The 18530-nt window shown below is 51.5% G+C and overlaps 8 protein-coding genes across 8 annotated transcripts; 2 read left to right on the plus strand and 6 right to left on the minus strand.

Annotated features, from left to right (window-relative positions):
* Nucleotides 1-779: 779 nt before the first annotated feature.
* On the plus strand, nt 780-2742 carry N7459_000603 (ferric reductase family protein; the record flags this gene model as incomplete). The annotated part of the gene is made up of 4 exons (XM_056939788.1): nt 780-1140; nt 1202-1350; nt 1391-1626; nt 1692-2742. 4 exons carry the CDS (start codon nt 780-782, stop codon nt 2740-2742), a joined length of 1797 nt encoding a protein of 598 aa, XP_056804068.1.
* Nucleotides 2743-3114: 372 nt separating this feature from the next.
* On the minus strand, nt 3115-4188 carry N7459_000604 (uncharacterized protein; the record flags this gene model as incomplete). Its single annotated transcript, XM_056939789.1, has 1 exon — nt 3115-4188. The coding sequence occupies one exon, from the start codon at nt 4186-4188 to the stop codon at nt 3115-3117; it is 1074 nt and encodes a 357-aa protein (XP_056804069.1).
* A 1104-nt stretch (nt 4189-5292) lies between these two features.
* N7459_000605 (glycoside hydrolase family 16 protein) lies at nt 5293-6116 on the minus strand (the record flags this gene model as incomplete). The annotated part of the gene is made up of 2 exons (XM_056939790.1): nt 5293-5366; nt 5420-6116. The coding sequence occupies 2 exons, from the start codon at nt 6114-6116 to the stop codon at nt 5293-5295; spliced, it is 771 nt and encodes a 256-aa protein (XP_056804070.1).
* An 825-nt stretch (nt 6117-6941) lies between these two features.
* N7459_000606 (uncharacterized protein) lies at nt 6942-7496 on the minus strand (the record flags this gene model as incomplete). Its single annotated transcript, XM_056939791.1, has 2 exons — nt 6942-7188; nt 7288-7496. 2 exons carry the CDS (start codon nt 7494-7496, stop codon nt 6942-6944), a joined length of 456 nt encoding a protein of 151 aa, XP_056804071.1.
* An 827-nt stretch (nt 7497-8323) lies between these two features.
* On the minus strand, nt 8324-9904 carry N7459_000607 (putative FAD binding monooxygenase; the record flags this gene model as incomplete). Its single annotated transcript, XM_056939792.1, has 1 exon — nt 8324-9904. The coding sequence occupies one exon, from the start codon at nt 9902-9904 to the stop codon at nt 8324-8326; it is 1581 nt and encodes a 526-aa protein (XP_056804072.1).
* Nucleotides 9905-10332: 428 nt separating this feature from the next.
* On the minus strand, nt 10333-12543 carry N7459_000608 (Zn(II)2Cys6 transcription factor; the record flags this gene model as incomplete). The annotated part of the gene is made up of 4 exons (XM_056939793.1): nt 10333-11547; nt 11598-12059; nt 12113-12140; nt 12194-12543. 4 exons carry the CDS (start codon nt 12541-12543, stop codon nt 10333-10335), a joined length of 2055 nt encoding a protein of 684 aa, XP_056804073.1.
* A 438-nt stretch (nt 12544-12981) lies between these two features.
* Nucleotides 12982-14173, plus strand: N7459_000609 (uncharacterized protein; the record flags this gene model as incomplete). The annotated part of the gene is made up of 2 exons (XM_056939794.1): nt 12982-13553; nt 13603-14173. The coding sequence occupies 2 exons, from the start codon at nt 12982-12984 to the stop codon at nt 14171-14173; spliced, it is 1143 nt and encodes a 380-aa protein (XP_056804074.1).
* Nucleotides 14174-17079: 2906 nt separating this feature from the next.
* On the minus strand, nt 17080-17982 carry N7459_000610 (SAM-dependent methyltransferase; the record flags this gene model as incomplete). The annotated part of the gene is made up of 1 exon (XM_056939795.1): nt 17080-17982. The coding sequence occupies one exon, from the start codon at nt 17980-17982 to the stop codon at nt 17080-17082; it is 903 nt and encodes a 300-aa protein (XP_056804075.1).
* Nucleotides 17983-18530: the final 548 nt, after the last annotated feature.

The following is an 18530-nucleotide window of genomic DNA, read 5'->3' on the forward strand; positions in this document are numbered from 1 at the left end:
ATGGAGGATGCAAGTTGAAGCCTGGTAGTTTGGTCTTGTCGATTTTATACGGGATGAGTCGTCGAACCGTTGGGAAATGGTAAAATGCTCAATGTCGCTCAGGGAAGACGTGTTTTTATCACATCGAAAACGCCCGACTCCACCGCTTGGTCATTGAGGAACGAAGTAGTCCGAGGATATTCCTGGCTGGGCGCGCATCACTTTTCCCTCTTTTAGTGTGGGAAAACACCCGCATCGCGTGTTTGCGATGGGGCTGGCAGTCTTGATTGGTGGATCCAGGAGTACTGGATGGGTCCCTGAGCGGGAAGACCCACCCTGGCCCCACTCTAATGCACGCAAATGTGCTCATTGCTAAGCGTGCCAAGAAGAGAAAGAGCGAAAGGAAGAGAAAGAACGAACGAATATGACACAAATCTAGGGACTCAACAGGTGAACAGGGCGCCAATTGCCTGCTCTCTATATCGTTCATCGATATCTAGAAGGCTGGAGCGGGGTGCTGAGAAAAAAATACGATCCATTCAATCCAGCCGCGTGGAATACCTATCGTAGAATATGGAAATTGTGGAGTTCAGGCCCATCACAGCTGTCGAGACCCAAGCCGTTAGGGTGAGCAGGTTCTGAGCACATTGAGCAAGTTGCAAGTGGGATATCAAGCCACCAGTCTGAGATCCGGAGATATTAATAATGCCGGCCATCTCGGTGGTTCCAGCGATCAACATCTTCCTTCTTCCTTCCCTACTTCTGGTCCTCGCGTGTCGAGCCTCGAGCCTCTCAACACGATGGCTATGCTTCCATGGCTGGACCAACCGGTCATGTTGCACTCGTCCCGCAACCCGGGCAAGTGCAGCATGACGCCCGAACAGTGCGCCTTCAAGAGTCAGTACTGGGTGTTTTGGTATGAGGCCGACCATCGCTATGCGCTGCCCACCGTGGCCTTCTTCCTCGTGGCAATCATTCTCTTTACTATTGCCCACTTGATCACCCTCATCTTCCCACGCCGCTTCCAAAGTAATCCAGTTTGGCTACGTCTGCTGTCTTTCTTCCGGTTCCTGTCATATAAGAGCTGGCGCGTGGCCGGATGGAACACCCAATCCTTGGGTGTCGCCCTGCTCGGCGCTGCCGGCCTGGTCTTCTTCCTTGGTAGGTTCAACAACCGCTGCTTTGTGTGCAGAGTTGCCAAAACTAATCTCCGATCTGCCAGCAATGACCCTCGGGCCGCATCCATACTACTGGCCCAATACCATGGAGCTCAGCTACGGCAGCTCCCCGCCGATTGCCACTCGCGCAGGCTTCATGGCCCTCGCATGCATGCCGTTCCTTGTGTACGATGCCACCTGCTCTTTCTCGTCCGTGCGAAGCTAACACCAGACGAAGTGTGCTCGGTGCGAAGACCAATCCCATCACGGCATTGACTGCCATCTCTCACGAGAAGCTGAATGTCTGGCATAACTGGATTGCCTGGGCGATGTTTGTCCTCGCACTCGTCCATACCTTCCCTTTTATCGTCTACCACATCTGGATGGGAGATATCGTTGAGAAGTGGACCGACGGCGGGGTTTGGGTCACCGGCGTGGTGGCCCTCATCGCGCAGGCATGGCTAACCTTTATGTCGGTGCCGTGGATTCGGTGCGTGATCCTCTCTGCTTCGGCAGACTACATGTTTGTTGCAGCTGACAGCCCTCATCTACCAGAAACCGTTACTATGAGTTCTTCAAAGCGACCCACTTCTTCATGGCAATGGTCTTCATCGTCTTCTTCTTCTTCCACTGCGACTTCCGCATGTCCTCCTGGGATTACTTCATTGCCACCGCAGTCCTCTACACGCTATGCTGGCTCTACGCACAGTGCCGAACATGGTTCGAACACGGCATCCGGCACAAGGCACGACTGGCCGCCGAGTCAGAGGAAACCCTCAAGATCACCATCGACACGAACATGAACTGGATGCCGGGACAGCACATATTTCTTCGTTTCCTGACATGCGGCGTGCACGCGCTCACGGCGCATCCCTTCACGATTTGCTCGGTCCCGCAACGCGGCACGAGGAACCAGCTGGTCTTCTACGTCAAGCGGCGTGGGGGACTGACGGGTCGCTTGATGAGCCTGGCCAAGAAAAATCCTGACATCCAGGTCCCCGTCTTGCTGGATGGCCCCTACGGCGGACTCCCGACGGGTAAATCGATGGATTATGACCGGAATCTCGTCATTGGTGGAGGCGCCGGTGCCGGACTAACATTGTCTATGATCGAGGATTTTATTCGGTTCGGTGAGTACAAGCACGGCAAGGAGATGAAGGTCATCATCGCGACCCGCGACCCGGGTCTTCGGGCGTGGTACCTGCAGGCCCTGGAAGACATGGCGGGGAGACAAGCCCGGCAGCAAGCCGTCCCCGGGCTGTCCATTCACCTCCACGAAACCTATACCGACGCCAAAGGGTCAGAGTCTGACAGCTCTGAGCCTAAATTGGAGGACACCAAGACGCAAAGCGTTGGTTCCAAAGAATGGAAGTTCGCTGTGACGGACGTCTTCAACGTTCAGTTCTTTACTGGACGGCCGGATCTGCCCGTCTTAATTCGGCAGACTGCAGACCAGGACAACGTCTCGGTGGGAGTCATTGTATGTGGTCCTTCGTCCATGACGCATGATGTCGGTGAGGCGGCCTCGGCCGCTCAGAGTAGAATCCTAGCGAGGAGACCAGGCGGCGCCAGGGAACTGTGGCTTCATACAGAAAACTTTTCGTGAGTCTGTCTTTACAACGAATGCGTGCCGGATCTTGACTAACACCACGCCGCTGCAGATACTAGATACATTTGGTTCTATATTGACAATCTAAAAATGTACATCTATAATCAGCAATTCATTCGCTTTCGTTCCATGACAATTGCAACTGCCTTGTGGCGACGTGCAAAACATTAGCAAGCGACGACACCCAACCGAGGAGTTTCCAGTAACGGCCAAAACGACAGTAGAGATGGAAAGTCCCCCAGATGCACCGACAAAGTCCACGGCCGGCAAAGCCTCAACAGGGCCAGTAGCAGTCACTCTGGCGATTCTACAGAAATGAATATTAGCATACCATCCTCCCACGCCCCAAAAGTGCATCAAGAAAGCCCCTCAGAAAGAAAATCGACTCACCGATTCGTCTTGCGGGCCAGATATCTCTTCCTTAGAATCCTTTATATCCCAGCCCCCGACACCACACCACGAGCTACCATCGGACTCTTTGTCGATACTGCTCCAGTTGTCATCACCGTACGTCAGATTGAACATGTAATTGTAGAACCCGGATTTACCCGGCGCATCCTCCTCGGTGAAGGTGACGGAGAGATCGTTGTCGAGATCTGTGTCGTCTTTGGAGACTGTAAAGGTGGTGCCGGTGGATTCCCATTCTTTCGTTTCGTCGTTCGTGTCGTTGTATACCATCTTCCCCTTGCCGTTGTAGACGGTAAGGTAGACGAAGACGTAGGAGTACGTTGTCGATGTGCCATCGACTAACTCCCAGATATGGACGTGGCATGTCTCAGACGGGGTAGGCGTAGATGAAGAAGTTGTAGAAGAGGAAGTTGTAGAAGGCGAGCTTGTAGATGATGAAGTCGTAGAAGAAGTCGTAGAAGAGGTCGTAGAAGACGGTGTCGTTGAAGACGAAGATGAAGACGATGAAGGGGCCACGACTGACGTAGAACGAATCAAATTCGAAGTACCACCAGCGGTTTTGGTCGTGTTACACGCCTGAATAGACGGGCCAGACGGGGTGTGTGCATAAGATGCAGTATAACCCCATAATGGAGTATTCGGGACCGACGAGAGGACTGGCGTGGAGCGTATAAAGCCCGAGCTATGACCGGCAGCTGCAGATTTAGTGCAGATCAGAGGAGACGCGATAGTACCCGACCTTGAAGCTTTCAATGGCCAGGAATAAGAGCCGGTAGGCCAAGCGGACGCAAAAGGTTGCTTAGAGGGCATGACTGCGATTCCAGACCTGGTCCCGGTAGGCCTGGCCGTGTAAGATTTTGGCTTCATAGGGCAGTAGGACGACGACTGCTTGGCACTCGGAGCCACTCGAGCTCTGATAAGGCCCGGGTCGGCTTTTTTCTTCAAGCCATTCTGTGGACGAGCGACTAGGCCAGCCAGCGATTGACTGCTCAGCAGTAACAGACCGATCAAGAGCAGCGCGGATTGCAGATTCATCGTGAGAACCGCTCTCCGTGGACGAAGGGGTGAGGACTGAAGGGAACGGAAGAAACCCGCCTGGGAGCATTAACGGGCAGAATTCTCTCTTGGCTTGGGTCAGATACATAAATGGACCGAGTCTGTCATGGCCATAGACATGGCCGTGAACGACTCGTAGGATTCCCCTAGTGGATGTCTCGAGTACAGTACGGGCAACGGACATTCCCTCCACTACCATGCACGCAGGAAAAATGTCGTGGGTAGCCCAGTCCGAGAGGATCGATTGACTAGTCAGTATTGTCCATACCAACAGACTGTCGAGATGCTAGGCGAGGCCATGGCAATGTCATGCTAGTGGTAACATTTAAGGATGCACGTCGGGCCCTCCTTTCGAATCGGGTTATTTCGGGACATCCCAATGCACTCCGAGCAGTTGATATAGTGCATCTTGCACGGAGACTCGCATGTCGCATTCAACAGACACCAACGGTGGTGGAATCCAACCTCAGGAGTCGGCGGGTCATGTCGAGTAGTCAAAGCGATGCCATGAAGAATCAAGCCTTGCTTGGAGCCCCGGTCCACCGGGGCGTAAATCCTTTTGGCCAATCGGGCGCCGCGAATGGATTGATAGAAGGATCAAACAGATATCGACAGCAAGAATTAGAAGCCTTGTGACCGGAAGACTACGTACTTATCTTCCGCCTGTGCAGGCCGCGCGGCCTAGTTAATCTTCCTTCTTGTTTCGTCTCAAGCAAGAAGCAGCTATACCCGCTGTCCCCCATGGCTCTGAGAATGCCAGAATGAATCTGATTGTTGCAGAGCGAAGCGGACATCTACAAGAAAGTGCAAGGCAATGAAATCCACGCACTCCTATTGGTTTCCTGGAAGGCGGTGGACTTGGCAATTCTGCCTGTCACAACCGGCCCTTTGAAGGCGGTCAGCCTTTACATATTTAACTGGTCTGTTGGTCCACTAGAACCCACCCATCTTACTCTTTTCAGAACTGGTATCAACAGCACAACAGCATCACACGAAGTAAACATCTGGGACCGCGACCTCGCCGTCAACGAAAGCTAGTCACGACAACTGTGGGCTACCATGCTCGATTCCAGGTCCAGCCCACTAAGGGTTCAGACTAACCACCTCCAGATTCTTGATCTGGTACAGAGTTGCTATGTCATTTGTATCAGCACCGACTGCAGAAAACCAAGGAGAGGACGAGAGTCGCATAGGAAGAACAAAAGCTTACTTCCTGTTGGGCCTGGACTTCCACTGCTCCCTTCCATCTGCAAATCAATGATCAGATTCAAAGGCTGCCCAACAAGACCCTCGGCATATTGGGTCGCAATCAGGGTTCCATCCAAGTAGAAACCGATGCTGACATCACTTCCATTCTCATCGCGCAGCTCGGCCTTGACCGTGTGAAAGTCCGAAGGGTCGGGGTAGTCCACATTCTTCGACTCCACCGCGCTGGAGGTATTGAACGTGTTGAAACTGATCTCGCCAGTCCCCTTCCACTCGGCAATATCGACCTCGGGGGGCCAGGAGTTCACTCCGTTCAGCCAAAAGGCAGGCCACGTCCCTGTCGCCACGGGCGCGATGAAATCGGCCGACAAGCTCAAGCCGCCAGAGGTCTCCACGGTGAAGGAGTCTTTTGCATACACGGTCCCAGAGTCGTAGCTGTAGTCCGATGCTCCGGTGTATGTTGCGTTCAGAGTTAATGTGCCAGAAGTGGAGATCACGGCGTGAGAGCTGCTCATGATCGCGGCGCCGTTGTGAGTGTCGCCCCATGGGTAGTTGTAGTTGAAATAGCTGGTCAGCGATGAAGTCGAGTCGAAGCATGAGGTGGGAATCAGAGTGCTGTCCCGTTTAGCAACGCGGCTGTCATACCCAGGCAATGCTGATGCCAGGTATGGCAGAGTAATAAGGACGATGGATGTGTACATGATGGCGGGGGTTGTTCTATCTCTTGGTTCGCCTTATCGACATACGCGGATGTGGTGCGATTTATACCTTGCCATCGGTTGTATTCAGCTCAAAGCTCAATAGCAGAAGCTTCAGTTGATCCACGTATAATATCCGATCAAAGAGGATATATATCATGCATCTCAGAGAATTAACCGAGCTCTCCGTGCTCCGTTCACACCAAGGCAAAGCGATCTTCATCTCACTACCTAGGCAGTCTACTTGGAAACAGAGAAATCCTCATCTCGACATATCGAAGAAGCTCTCATTGGAGAAATTCAACGCCCCGCCGGGCGCCCCTTGTAGAGGTTACATTGCTCCACCAATATCAGACGCATTCTGCATGCTTAGATTAGGTCCTGTAAATATGCGGAGCCGGCTCCTCTTTCATAGGACGAACAACTCGTCGGCAGAAACGTCCTATCCTGTTCTGCAACGAAAGGCGCCGATCCCATCTAGATGAAGCCCCGGCGGAAAATTGCCCAATGGGGCAATTTCCCCTGTGCTGGTGGGGCCATGATCTGATCGATAAGCGTCATGAATGTCCTGGCAGATAAACAATGGGATCGAATCGAAATACCTAGAACCCGGGGCTTCCAGTTGGAAACTTCACTTAAATAGACGAGCCGACGCTAGTTTATCTAGGAGTTTATGAATTGATATGCATATCCTGGAAGTAGTTTGTTTCCCGCTATTTCAATAAGGAGTGGAAAGGCAATAGCCCCAAGCAAAAATGCAACCCTGCTCGTCCGTCCTACCCGCTTGCAAATCAAAGACGCCTCAACCCTATATAGTGCATAGTGCAATCAAGACGCCTTGCTCAGCTCAATGTTGAAAACGCCGACCCAACCGCACGACGTCTCGGGGTAGGAGTCCGGAGTATCCTTGCAGCCCCAGTCAACGCCGCTGACCACGTTCTGGCCCGTCTCGGAGCCATCCGGACGAGAAACCTCCATGTTAAAGTCCCGAATGTTGCTGATCCCGTTGGGGAAAGAGACTTGATAGGTGTCGTTGGTGCAGTTGAACTTGGTAGTTCCAGGCATGCCCTGGGACCTGGGGAGTAGTCAGTTTTCCTTGTTCTCTTTCGTAGCCCCGCTGGCGTGTATTGCGTGCACGAAGCCTTTTGGACGTAATGAAAAGGTGAGAACTTACCAGCGAGCACTGCAGTCAGTGTCGATGCCAGTGTTAGGATCGTTGAGGGTAAACGCAATTGCATAGGTGGTGGGTTCGCCCTGTGCATAGAGTTCACCGGTAAGGTCGAAGATTTCCAGGTTCTTCAGCGCGCGCTTGAAGTTGCTCGGAGCAGCAAAGGCAGTGCTAGCAGCGGCCAGGAGAGCGGTAGTGATGGCGGCGGTCTTCATCTTGCAGACTTGTAGTGTTGTAGAAATGTGTTGGTCGGAAGATTGAATGCTTGAGAGCAGATTGCTTTGGGGAGATGTCTGTATTTATTGGAGAGAAGAGGAAGGAGATCTCAACCCTTTTATATCCGAGATTGCTCCCTGTCTGTGCATCCTTTTATAGAAATTCTCAACGGTAACTCCACGGCAAGACAAACCCGTAGACCAGAGGCTATGTCCAGGGATTGACGCGAAGTCTCACTAATGTTTTTTAGAACAGGAGCGCGCCTCACTCGCTCCATGAACGAATAAGGGTCCTGCACGGCGGTAGACGTGCCACATGGTACGGGCCCGGTGGACGCCTTTGCCGGACGCCTCACCACGAACCAGCGGAGGTTTGGGGAAGCAGTCAACAATTAAGGCCGCATAGATCTTAATTGAGATCTGTATGTGCCGATCGTTCGTGTTGCTGGGCGCAGTTGAGATCTCCGATCCCGAGACTCATGTAGTTGGATCCGCCAGCTTAGGCGCCCAACACAGCCGCCTTATTTTTAGATCCCGAGACGCCGTTCATTCGTTGTCTGAATCGTGATTATGAAGGCATGCAAAGCTGGAGATCTTTCGACCACTAAAGATTCTGAGTTCGATGAGCTTGCATGTGTCACCTTTCCCCGGACCGTTAGGAGGTTGGGAAGCCACTTTAGGGTCCAGGCAGTCCGGCGACCAACAAGGATTCGAGTGGCTCAGCAATTGAACAGTCTCATGTGAGTGATTCTTACGGTCGCAGTAGCTTTGTGTCGTGGATATTCGGTTGGAAAAGAACAAGAATCAAACCAGTGTTACCAGCAATACTAGCACGCAACCCCCCGAGAAGAAAAGTACTCATCCAATTGCGACTCAATCGCATCTCCCTCAAAGATACCGGCGATGTACTGGTCCGGTCGCAAAAGATAGACTGCATCCTTCTTGAATCCCAGTTGGCCATAGTGAGCGTCCCACGCGAACACGGTGAGTTGGACGTTGCTTTTGTGACACCACTCTGCCAGCCCGGGCCACCGGTCTCCATACACATGGATGTGCCAGCATATGTCATGGAGTGTGGAGAAGTTGTCACCTTGATCCGTCGTGGCCCATGGCAGACGATCACCGGGCTGGACGACGGATGTGCCTTGTACAAGCTGGTTCAGAGAGCTCCCCCTGTAGGTGCAGACCAGCTGAGAGCCCCGTCGAAAAATCTCCGTTCGAACGGACTGGAATTTGGTGGCCAGAGGAGCGACGTAAGGAATGATCCAGGAGCGCAGAAGATGAGGTAAAAAGCCCGAGCCGGTGAGAACGGTAAAGCCATGGTCAGTCGCGCCAACAACAGTCAGTGCAAAGGGACGGCGTTCAGCCTCGTAGGAATCCAGAAAGTTGTTTTTGGCATCGTCGGTCATGCTGGGCTGTCGAAGCACGGTGGCCAGCTTCCATGCCAAATTGATTGCATCCATAATTCCCGTGTTCATGCCCTGGCCACCAATAGGGCTGTGGATATGAGCAGCATCGCCGACGAGGAATGCCCGGTTGCGACGGAATGCGCTGGCCACACGGTGGTGACTGCGGTAGGTGGAGAACCAGCGGACCTTTGCAATTCCGATGCTTGATGCCTTTCTGATGTCCGGGAGCACATCCTCAAAAGTGATATCTGGGTGAGGAGTGGACAGCTCAACCTCCTGATGTTCGTTCTCTTTGGGCATTATGGTCCCGACCAGCCGCACGCGCCGCTCCTGGGCATATGGAAGAACGAGGTTGAATGTATCATCGACAAATCTCAGATGGCCTTCGCCGTTGAACAGGGGGCTGTCTTGCTCATCGGCATCGATATCAGCGACATAGAACAATGGCGCATAGGCATCCCCTTCGTATTTAGCACCTATGTCGCGTCGGACGATTGAATGGGCCCCATCGCAGCCGACGATGTATGCGGCTTCGCACGTCATTTCGCTCTCATCGTCCCCTCGGCGGAGCGCTGCAATAATGCTTGATCCATGGTCCTCAAACTGTTGGAGATTTGTGCGTCGCTCAACAAAGATCCCCAAGGAATTCAATCGTCTTTCGAGGAGTCTTTCATGGTCGTTTTGTGGCAGGGTCAGCATATAGGGGTATGCGGTCAGTTCGCGGCCGAAATCGCGTAACGAAATGTGTGCGCGATGTTGCCCATTGACCCAAACGTTGGTGGCTGGTAGCTTGTATCCAGCAGCCAGTAAGTCATCGGTCAAATCGAGTTGACGATACAGTTCCAGAATCCGTGCATGTATGACAAACGCACGGGAATCTGGTGCAGGCCCAGCAGCTTCATCGATGATACGAATGCTGACGCCCTGTCGATGTAGCCAAAGAGCAATGATAAGCCCAGTTGGGCCTGCGCCGACAATAAGAACGTCTACTTGAGGCATTCTTGTCTGAATGAATCAAATGTCGATGGAGTATGAAGAAGCTGGAGATATGCCGAACACGAACAACTGATGGAAGAAGATGCGAATAGGATCACGAAGGCCGAGTCCCAGATGACGGCAAGGTTATATATAATGCAAAACACATCAAACACCCCAGGATGATCATACTTTGCGTCGTATAAAATGCCAATTGCAAGCGTGGGCTATCTGTGCTCGGGCAAGCTAGTCTCCGACCCCGAGCTTATTCCCAAGGCTTTGGTCGGTATGTCGTCCGCCGATCGGCGCGAGCGACCGACGTGAGCGACCGGCGCGATCGATTCGCACTGAATCGTTACACTTGAGAAACAATGTTCGTCCTTGTCGAATTCAGAGCTTTCCGGGCTTTGCTGGTCACACGATAGTGGGATCCTAAACCAACTGCCGGAAGGTCACGATAGAGATCCAAGCGGCAACGTCATATCATCTACCAGTGATTCCTGGAATTGATTCAACAAATTGTCCCAGTCATTCCAGTCCACTGGACTATCATGAAAGAAGTCGAAATTTCCGACCTCATCATCAAAGACTCTTGAGACCCCGTGGTTGGGTGGCTCTGGGAAGAGAGCATTGTGCGTGGCTGATCTGAAACCGTCGTCTGTCTGCTGTGACGCGAGGGAGGCATTGGCGGCGCCCAATAAAGTGGAGACTATAGTTGGACAGGCCGTCGGGATACGGTTGTGGAGGTTACATTCCTCAGTGTATGCCCTCCAAGCCTTGATGATCAGATTTTGGATGGCCGCATGAAGAGGCGTTTGGCCGCTCCTCCCCATTTGTCGGAGATGACGAGAGTAGATGCCGCCGACGATTTGCCAGACCTTGCTCTTCTCCTCTGGGTCAGTACGACTTCGCATTTCCGAAAGCATGAAAATGATGGCGTCCCACGGCATATGATTCACCATGTGCCATGAGAACCGCTGGACTTCTGGATGCATCTGGGCATAGTCAGCATACTCCGCCATCTTCAGGCAATTCTCGAAAATGATATCTTTCTCCGACTGGGGAATCCGGGTGCGTGAATCTTGATACTGGCGGGGGTGATGCGCCATCAATCTCGTGAAGTGTATAGCTGAGCGCGCCATCACGATGGTGGCCAGATGCAGAGGAATGGACTGATCGCAATATTGCAGAAATCTTTGTTCCATCGCATTCTCCAGCTCGTCAACGGCATGATCCTTTTCTCTCAACGGCGTCGATGAAGAGGATAGAAAAGCCCACGGAGAATTGGAAAGTGCGGAGTCTTTGCTCCAGCGACGAAGCCATTTGCCAAATTCACTGCGAGCAAGGCAGAACATCATCTCTGTCGGCCCTTCTTTCTCGCGAGCTGGCTCTGTCATTCGCGGGTCCAGATCGCTATCATTTGCGTTCATGGGTGGTTGAGCATCGGCGTTCGTCAGTGATGGGCCCGACGCAACGCCGCAGGATTGGGCAGATGTAGCGTCCAGAACCATCAGTTGAAACCAAACTCGACGTCGCATCTCGGTCTCAAAGATCGAAATTCCATATCCAGACCCGTCTCGATGAACTCCGATGCGCTGTGCAATCCGCAAGGCGACGCCACTGAGAGTCCAGATAGTATGTGGATCAGAAGACCCTCGCAGAGATAACTAGGAGAAGAACGTCAGATAGCTAGTGCGAAATGAGGATGTAAACCTACTAGGTAAAACATGAACGCCTGTAAAACCATGAGGTTCGATGTGCGAAGGAATGATGCGTTTTTCAAAGCCAATTGAGCACCTCGTCGATATCTCGACAGAAGCTTTTTCTTACTTTCACCAAACGACTTCTCAACTTCCCCCGCCTGCAAGGAAACCAGTGCGATGCAGTAGATAGAAAACATCAGTGCCTCTAACTCTCTTCCAGTACTTTGTAAGTCACTCATGGCCTCCAATATCTGCTGCTGAACTGAAGGTGCATGCAATATCTTGGTTAAGGGGTTGACATTCTCGAGAAATGTCTGCCAGAGTTTAAAGATGTGCAATGGGTTCGGATGTAAGTCCGTAAGGTTCCTGCGTCTACCGGGGCTCAGAAGCAGGATGGACTCGTGGTTGCCATCCAAAGACACGCTGTCGCTGTCACCACTAGATGCATCATCTAATACATCTGCTGCATTTGGGAGCTGATCAAAAGACTGTCAGTTTGGGACTAAAGATGACACAGTGCCTCGCTAACCTCTTGGCTGACACTTGTCCAGAGGGAACTAGATGATAATCAGCCACAAATTTCGAGATATCTTTGATCAAATGCGCTTACTTATCGATATAGACCGAATTTCCCTCTTTCATAATCATCCTCCCAGATTCGCGCTGTCTGGGCTCAGGGACAGCACGATGGGATTCAACTGGGAATGAGCTCCTCTTTTCATGACGATGCGGTAAGGATGCTCGGCTCGTTCTCCGAAGTGACTTTCCATGTTCTTGGGGGCCGCTGTCATTCGCGTCGCGCTCTCTCTTGCGACGACGAGGCGGCGGCGGAGGCTGGTAAATGCACTCGGCATTCGCCTTTGCACAATTTGAACATGGCTCTTGTCGGTCACATTTGACCTTTCTCTTGTGGCAGATCACACACGAGTATGGTTTCGACGAGTTCGATGGCGAGTCCATCACTTTTTGTAAGGGGAGCTACCCCGTGGCTGCTCAAGTCTGCCAGAGCCCAATATATGTCCTGAGTAGTCACGCTTGGTGTGGAGACATCTTTCAGTGTGTGGTCGTGTCAACATAACTCTTCATGGGGTTCACGACGAGGTTGAAGTTCGGAAGACGCGATGGACGCGATGCCGTTTGGAGGCCTGAGGCATCAAGGTAGAAGTCCTTTATGCCTTGCCTTTAAGGCAACACTCTAGTGTCAGGCGTGAGAACAACCGGGTTTCAGCTTTCACTCTCGAACGATTTTATCATTCCTATCCCACTCCACGTCTGAGAGGTTAAAATTGTCCACTCTAGAGGAACTAATCGGAGTATCAGCTGTCTTCGCTGGTCGCCATGCTCCCACTTGACGAGACTGCACCGCTGCCGTCATGATCTGTCACCAACACCCAAATCATGCCACCGTTTTTCGATCGATTCCGCGGCATAGTCCCCAGAAGGAGGAGACGAGCTACTGGTTTGATCGCGCCCAAGGAGTCGATATGGAAACGAATGCCTGATCACGTCTTCGTCAGACTCGTAGCATTCTGTGAGCTGGAAGACATCGCCTCGTTGACATTGGCGTGTCGCTTGACGCATGCCCGAATCCTCCGAAATGAATCTGCCATCTCCCAGGCATATCTCTCTATGCGGAAGAAGAAGCCAGGCTCTGAGTTTGAGGGCGACAATTTCCTGTCGCCGGGTGACGACCTCACATTCATAACGGAGCTGTTCCCTCCCCCGCCGCCCCAGTATGCTGCTTGTGAAGGGCAAGAAGACGTTGAGTACTCATTGGCATATCTAACCGACCTCAAACGATGCTGGGCTACCTGTGTTCGACTATCGTTTCATCTGGCTGACCACGTGGTTCGATATCACTTGGAAACGGACACCATCGCGCGACCGTTGTGGTCATCATCCAAGACCGAGAAAGAGGTAGTGTATACAAAAGCGGTAGGGGAACTACAGGCAAGGCTTCTCCATCCCTTGTATGGCTCAATCCCGGTATTATGCAAACGTTCAACTAACTCCGACCAGAGCATATGCGATCTTCTTTCTCGAATCGTCTGCCAGCCCCGAATGGGGTTCCTCAGACCAAATGACCGATCTCGCCTCATTCATGCGACGCCAGCAGTTCATCCTCCAAGAGCCGCCATTCACAGACACTCAGATCCTACTGTCAACTCAACATTGCATGGAGCTCTTGTGCTCGACTGTCCGGCGACTGATGGGCCCCGACTTCCCCTGGGCTTCTTCGGAAAGCTGGGTCACTCTTCTCCTCCTAACTTCGACTCTGGAAAGAGTTGTGCAATTTTTTCAATCCATTGCAAGCGATACCGAGAACCACACACAGTCAGCTTCCACGAGTTGGTCCCATCGGAAGGAGTTTTTATGGCAGATGCGAAGCGATCTTGGTCAGTACATGGCGTCTATTGGACAAATATCCGGTCCAAATTCCGAAGGCGGACCAATGCTTGATCACGTATGGTTTGGTGCGGCACATCAGGAATTGCTCCTACGCGAAGCCATCCCGCATCGCCCCGAGTATCCTGTCCCTGTTCTTCATGGGTCCGAGGTGACATTGCATTGTAAATTCTGCTATCATTAAGTATCCCAGAATCTCTACATGTAAACACGCAGTTTTTGTCTTTCCATTGATCTCAAAAATGGTAATAAGTGATCATTCTAACCCTTCCATGTTTGCCAGAAAAGTCAGTTGCCTTTCTAGCGTACTTCGTTTGTGGTCGGGTTCACTCGACACTCTTCCAACTGGTGGAGTGGCTCTGATAAGAATCCTGCCGTAAACCTGCTGAATGCTACATTGTACATACAGAGATACATATGCAGAGACCTAGGACGTGCATGGCCCCAGATATATCATTGGCCCTCGGTGGCCTATCAGTGTGAATCGAGGCGTGTGATGCGTGTCGGGGGTCCAGAATAGCTGAAACCGCCGCGGCCCGTTCCCGAGCTCTGGACGCGATTCAGCCAACCACAGAAGTATAGCTAGCGCCTTGCTCCGCTTCAGCTTACCATACCCTCGTCGATCCTACGCCACGCTGCATAGAGATTCAAAATCCTCCGGATGCAGGAACTGTGCGGCAAAGCGTGTGATTGATCTCTTGGCGCGAGCATTCAGCAAGGACACTCTGAAAATACCTAGGGATATCTCCCGCTGTTTGGAGACAGCGAAAGCCACCTGGAAGATGCCTTTGGAAAGGGGACTTGAGAGCTCGCGGGAATCCTGTGTCTCCAGATTGGTGAAACTTGTCCTGCAGCCCCCACCCTCAGCGGCTATCATGAATGCACCTGATGCCCCTAAGTGTCCATGGGGCTATTCTGAACCAATCGCACCTGCGCTCTATGCATCAGTCTCCTCGAACTTGACTGGTTGTCCCTCCCCTAAAGGCGCTGGCAAGCAGACGGGAGGCGCTGATTCTAGTTTATACCATGCATCCCCTGCCCCATATTCCGCCTTTGCGTCTCCTGCATGATGTGATGGCGTAAATTCTGTCCAGTATAATTGGAATATTAGTAGTCGATAATCTCTGAATCCCAGCACATACTGCCCATTCCTCTCACTATAGACCTCTGTGCATCTCCTTTTCATCCACGGGTGTCTACACCTAGACAAGCCCACTCTTCTCCTCATGGGCAACTCGACGGATGTTCCTGTATATGGCTGGGTATCCACGCCCAATAGCAGAGGCACTGAAGACATTATCTGGTCTTGTGGGGTGACGGTATTGCTTTGCTGCTGGGTTTCAGTTTACCCCAACGTGGGGTCACCAAGTGATAAATGGTATCACCCATTGCTCGACAAGCTTAATCTGTTTTGCATAGCTCTTTTGGGACCCGACTTCCTCTTTGGCATTGCATTCGGTCAGTGGTCAAAGGCAAGAGAAAGCGTCAAGGTTAGTGACGAGCTACAGTCCCCGCAGTGAGCTAATATCTTCATGATCTCTGTCGCTCACGATCTCGTTCAAATTTCAGCAATTTAAGAACCACCCACCATCATCGTCCAGGACAGAATGGAAATACCTTCATGCATTTTTTGTGAACTCGGGGGGATTCATTTGAAAAGCCCAGATTTCCCTCGAGGCTTTCCTATCGATGCTCAACAGCTGCATTATTTGATAAGACATGATTTTATTGAGCCACCAGATTTGGATAGCATGGACATATCTGAACGAAACTCTGTGGATTCCTTATCTCGGTACTATCAATACTCTCCTTCTGCCAATTTCTATCAAACTGACCTTCGAAGTGTGATAGTCGTCATCCAGACCTTTTGGTTCTTTGCCGGTATAGTTCAAAGAGCCTGCACAGGCCTTCCGATGACAAGCCTGGAATTGACGACTTCCTCTTTTGCGCTCGTTATGTTTGCTACGTCCGCCTCTTGGTATCGCAAGCCTTCCATCACTCGACCCCGATTCATTTCGACCAAAGATTCAAAGACGATACAGAGCGTTCGCGAGTTTTCGCAAACAAACGTAAGCAGTTCCCAGTCACCCTAAAAGCGATCCATGGTTATCCGAATAGATACTCACAAATACTGCCACCAGACCCATCCTATGCTACCTACGCAATGGTATCGGACGCCTCTCGAATATCTCAGTCAAGAATACTTTGGTATCAATCTCCATTGGAGTTATTACACACGATTGACCTATACGCTTCGAATTCCGATATTCTCCAGGCCGGTTCGTTCTCGGCCTTGGGATCGATTCCCTTCTGATACGTGGCTATGTCCGTCCTTTTCCGCAACAATCCCTGCCACTTGCGTGACAGTATTGTTCAGCATACTGTTTATTGCCGGGTGGGACTTCCACTTCCCAACACGCGTGGAAACGATTATGTGGAGAGTTTGCAGCGTCTATCATGCTGTTTTCTCCCTTTACGGTGCGGTCTACTATTTGGTTGAGATGATGAAAAGCAAGAAGCGACCATCTCATTCGTCCCATTCTCGTCAACATTTGCATCTAACCGAAGAGACTCGCCCTTTAAATGCAAAGGCTGGTGGTCTTTGGACCCTTCCAGCCGTTACATGGTTTCTCGGCAGGTGGAACAATACCCTACCCATCCAAGATCCGGAGGCCAGGATACGTCTTCGCGTTCTGGTTCCTGTCACGATTACATGTGCTTTCTACGTCGTATGTCGGCTATACATCTACGTCGAAGATTTGATCTCCCTTCGAAAGCAACCATCTGGCGTGTACATTAGCACGGATCTCCTTGTTTGGGTTTTTGGGCCGTGACTACTGGAAGATATTGACCATCACACTGGCTTGGACAGAATACGAATTCATGATAGGGAATTTTGTGGGCCACGATATCAATCTTTCGTCTATTGAGAGAGGCTTTTGGTGTTTGCTGACCACACCATCCTCGATAATATGTTTGTCTTGCTGCACAAAAAGGTAGTCTTGGAAATATATAAACCAAAGTCATTCAATGTGGACACATGAAACGCAAAGATAAACCACCTGGGACCGAGTAAACATTCAGTCCCAGTCATTGGCTCTTCTTCGTCTCCTCGGCACTTCTTGGTTTTGAAGCTGAAATAGCCACATACCGCCAATGTTGCCGGCCCCGATAGCTCTGAACTCCCGCGACCGTGTTGATGAAAAAGCGCTCTAACCCAAAAAAGGTCACGATAAGAAAAGGAATATAGGCCAGCAGATAGAAGAACCGCGTCATTGGCATGATGTTGGAGGAATAATCCCGCACCGTGACGTCGACGAACCCGGCATCTTCAAGCATCTGCTGGAATACTCCAGGTTGCGAGAGACTGTTGGTCGGCATGGCAGCGAACTCGTTGATCCTTTCCATTGCGAGCGCCATTCCATTTGCGGGATTGGAGGCTAATTCATTGTCATACTCAAATAACGCAAGACGACCACCAGGACGTAAAACCCGGAAGAAATTGCGCAGGACAACCTGAGGCTCCGTGGCATGGACGAAAGTTTCCATGGTGTAGACGCCATCAAAGGTCCCATCCACGAAGCTGTCCAGATGGTGATAGTCCATTTTCCGCACGCTCGCCTGATCCTCTGAGAGACCGTAACGTGCTATATTTCGCCTCGCTTTGGCGACATGATGATCGACAACATCGATTCCTTGGATCTTGAACCCAAATTTGGTTGCGAGATGAATTGCAACATGGGCGACGCCACACCCAGCATCGAGGACATAAGCGCCGCGTCCAAGGTCTAGCGATGCTGCCAGCTTATCCTCCATTGCACGCAACGCGGCACCAAAGGGGAATGGCCACCAAGTGTCGCGTTCATAGTACCCAAAATGACGCGTACCACCAAGAATAAGGCGGTAGCCAATCCTCGATTCGAGAGATTGATAGTAGGTTTGTAGTTGCGGGTTATTGTCAATCAACGCTTGTTCATCCTCGGCGGGTTCCATATTGTCATAGAGAGCAGGAAAGGATGGAAGTCGTGGGGTTATGGTCACCGGTGACACCACCGAATGATTTAGGGCACAGGTTCACACGAGGAGGGTTGATATATATGTAATTTTTGTGAGGGGGAAGATGTTACAGGGGCAGACTGGCCTTTTGAATTAGCGACTGGCCGGAGCTGAGCGCGGGCGCAGATAGGTGGGGGGGTTTCCTCACGTTCATTGGTCTTCACTTATGCATCACACGGCCGTCTACGCGCCGACCTGCTCTAGCCTTCCCAGAAGCCAGTTCCCCGTGGAATATTCGATCAGTTTCCTTGCTCAGAAAGACTATCGTTGTAACTGATGAAGTATGACATATGGTAGTTTCAATAGGGGACAGTTGATCAAAGTAAACACCCGCTGCGGCTTCTCCCGAACCTTAGCTCCAATAACTCATCTCGTTGGGGCCGTCTACTTGACATATTCCATCGCATCTATGCGGCCTCTTTCAACGCGAGTATTGATATCTCTTACTCTCGTAAATAGTGCCAATTGTGGTTGGTCTTACTTCC

This window comes from Penicillium hispanicum (assembly GCF_028827665.1).
Source record: "Penicillium hispanicum strain IBT 35686 chromosome Unknown utg000001l_segment0_segment0, whole genome shotgun sequence".
Lineage (NCBI taxonomy): Eukaryota > Fungi > Ascomycota > Eurotiomycetes > Eurotiales > Aspergillaceae > Penicillium > Penicillium hispanicum.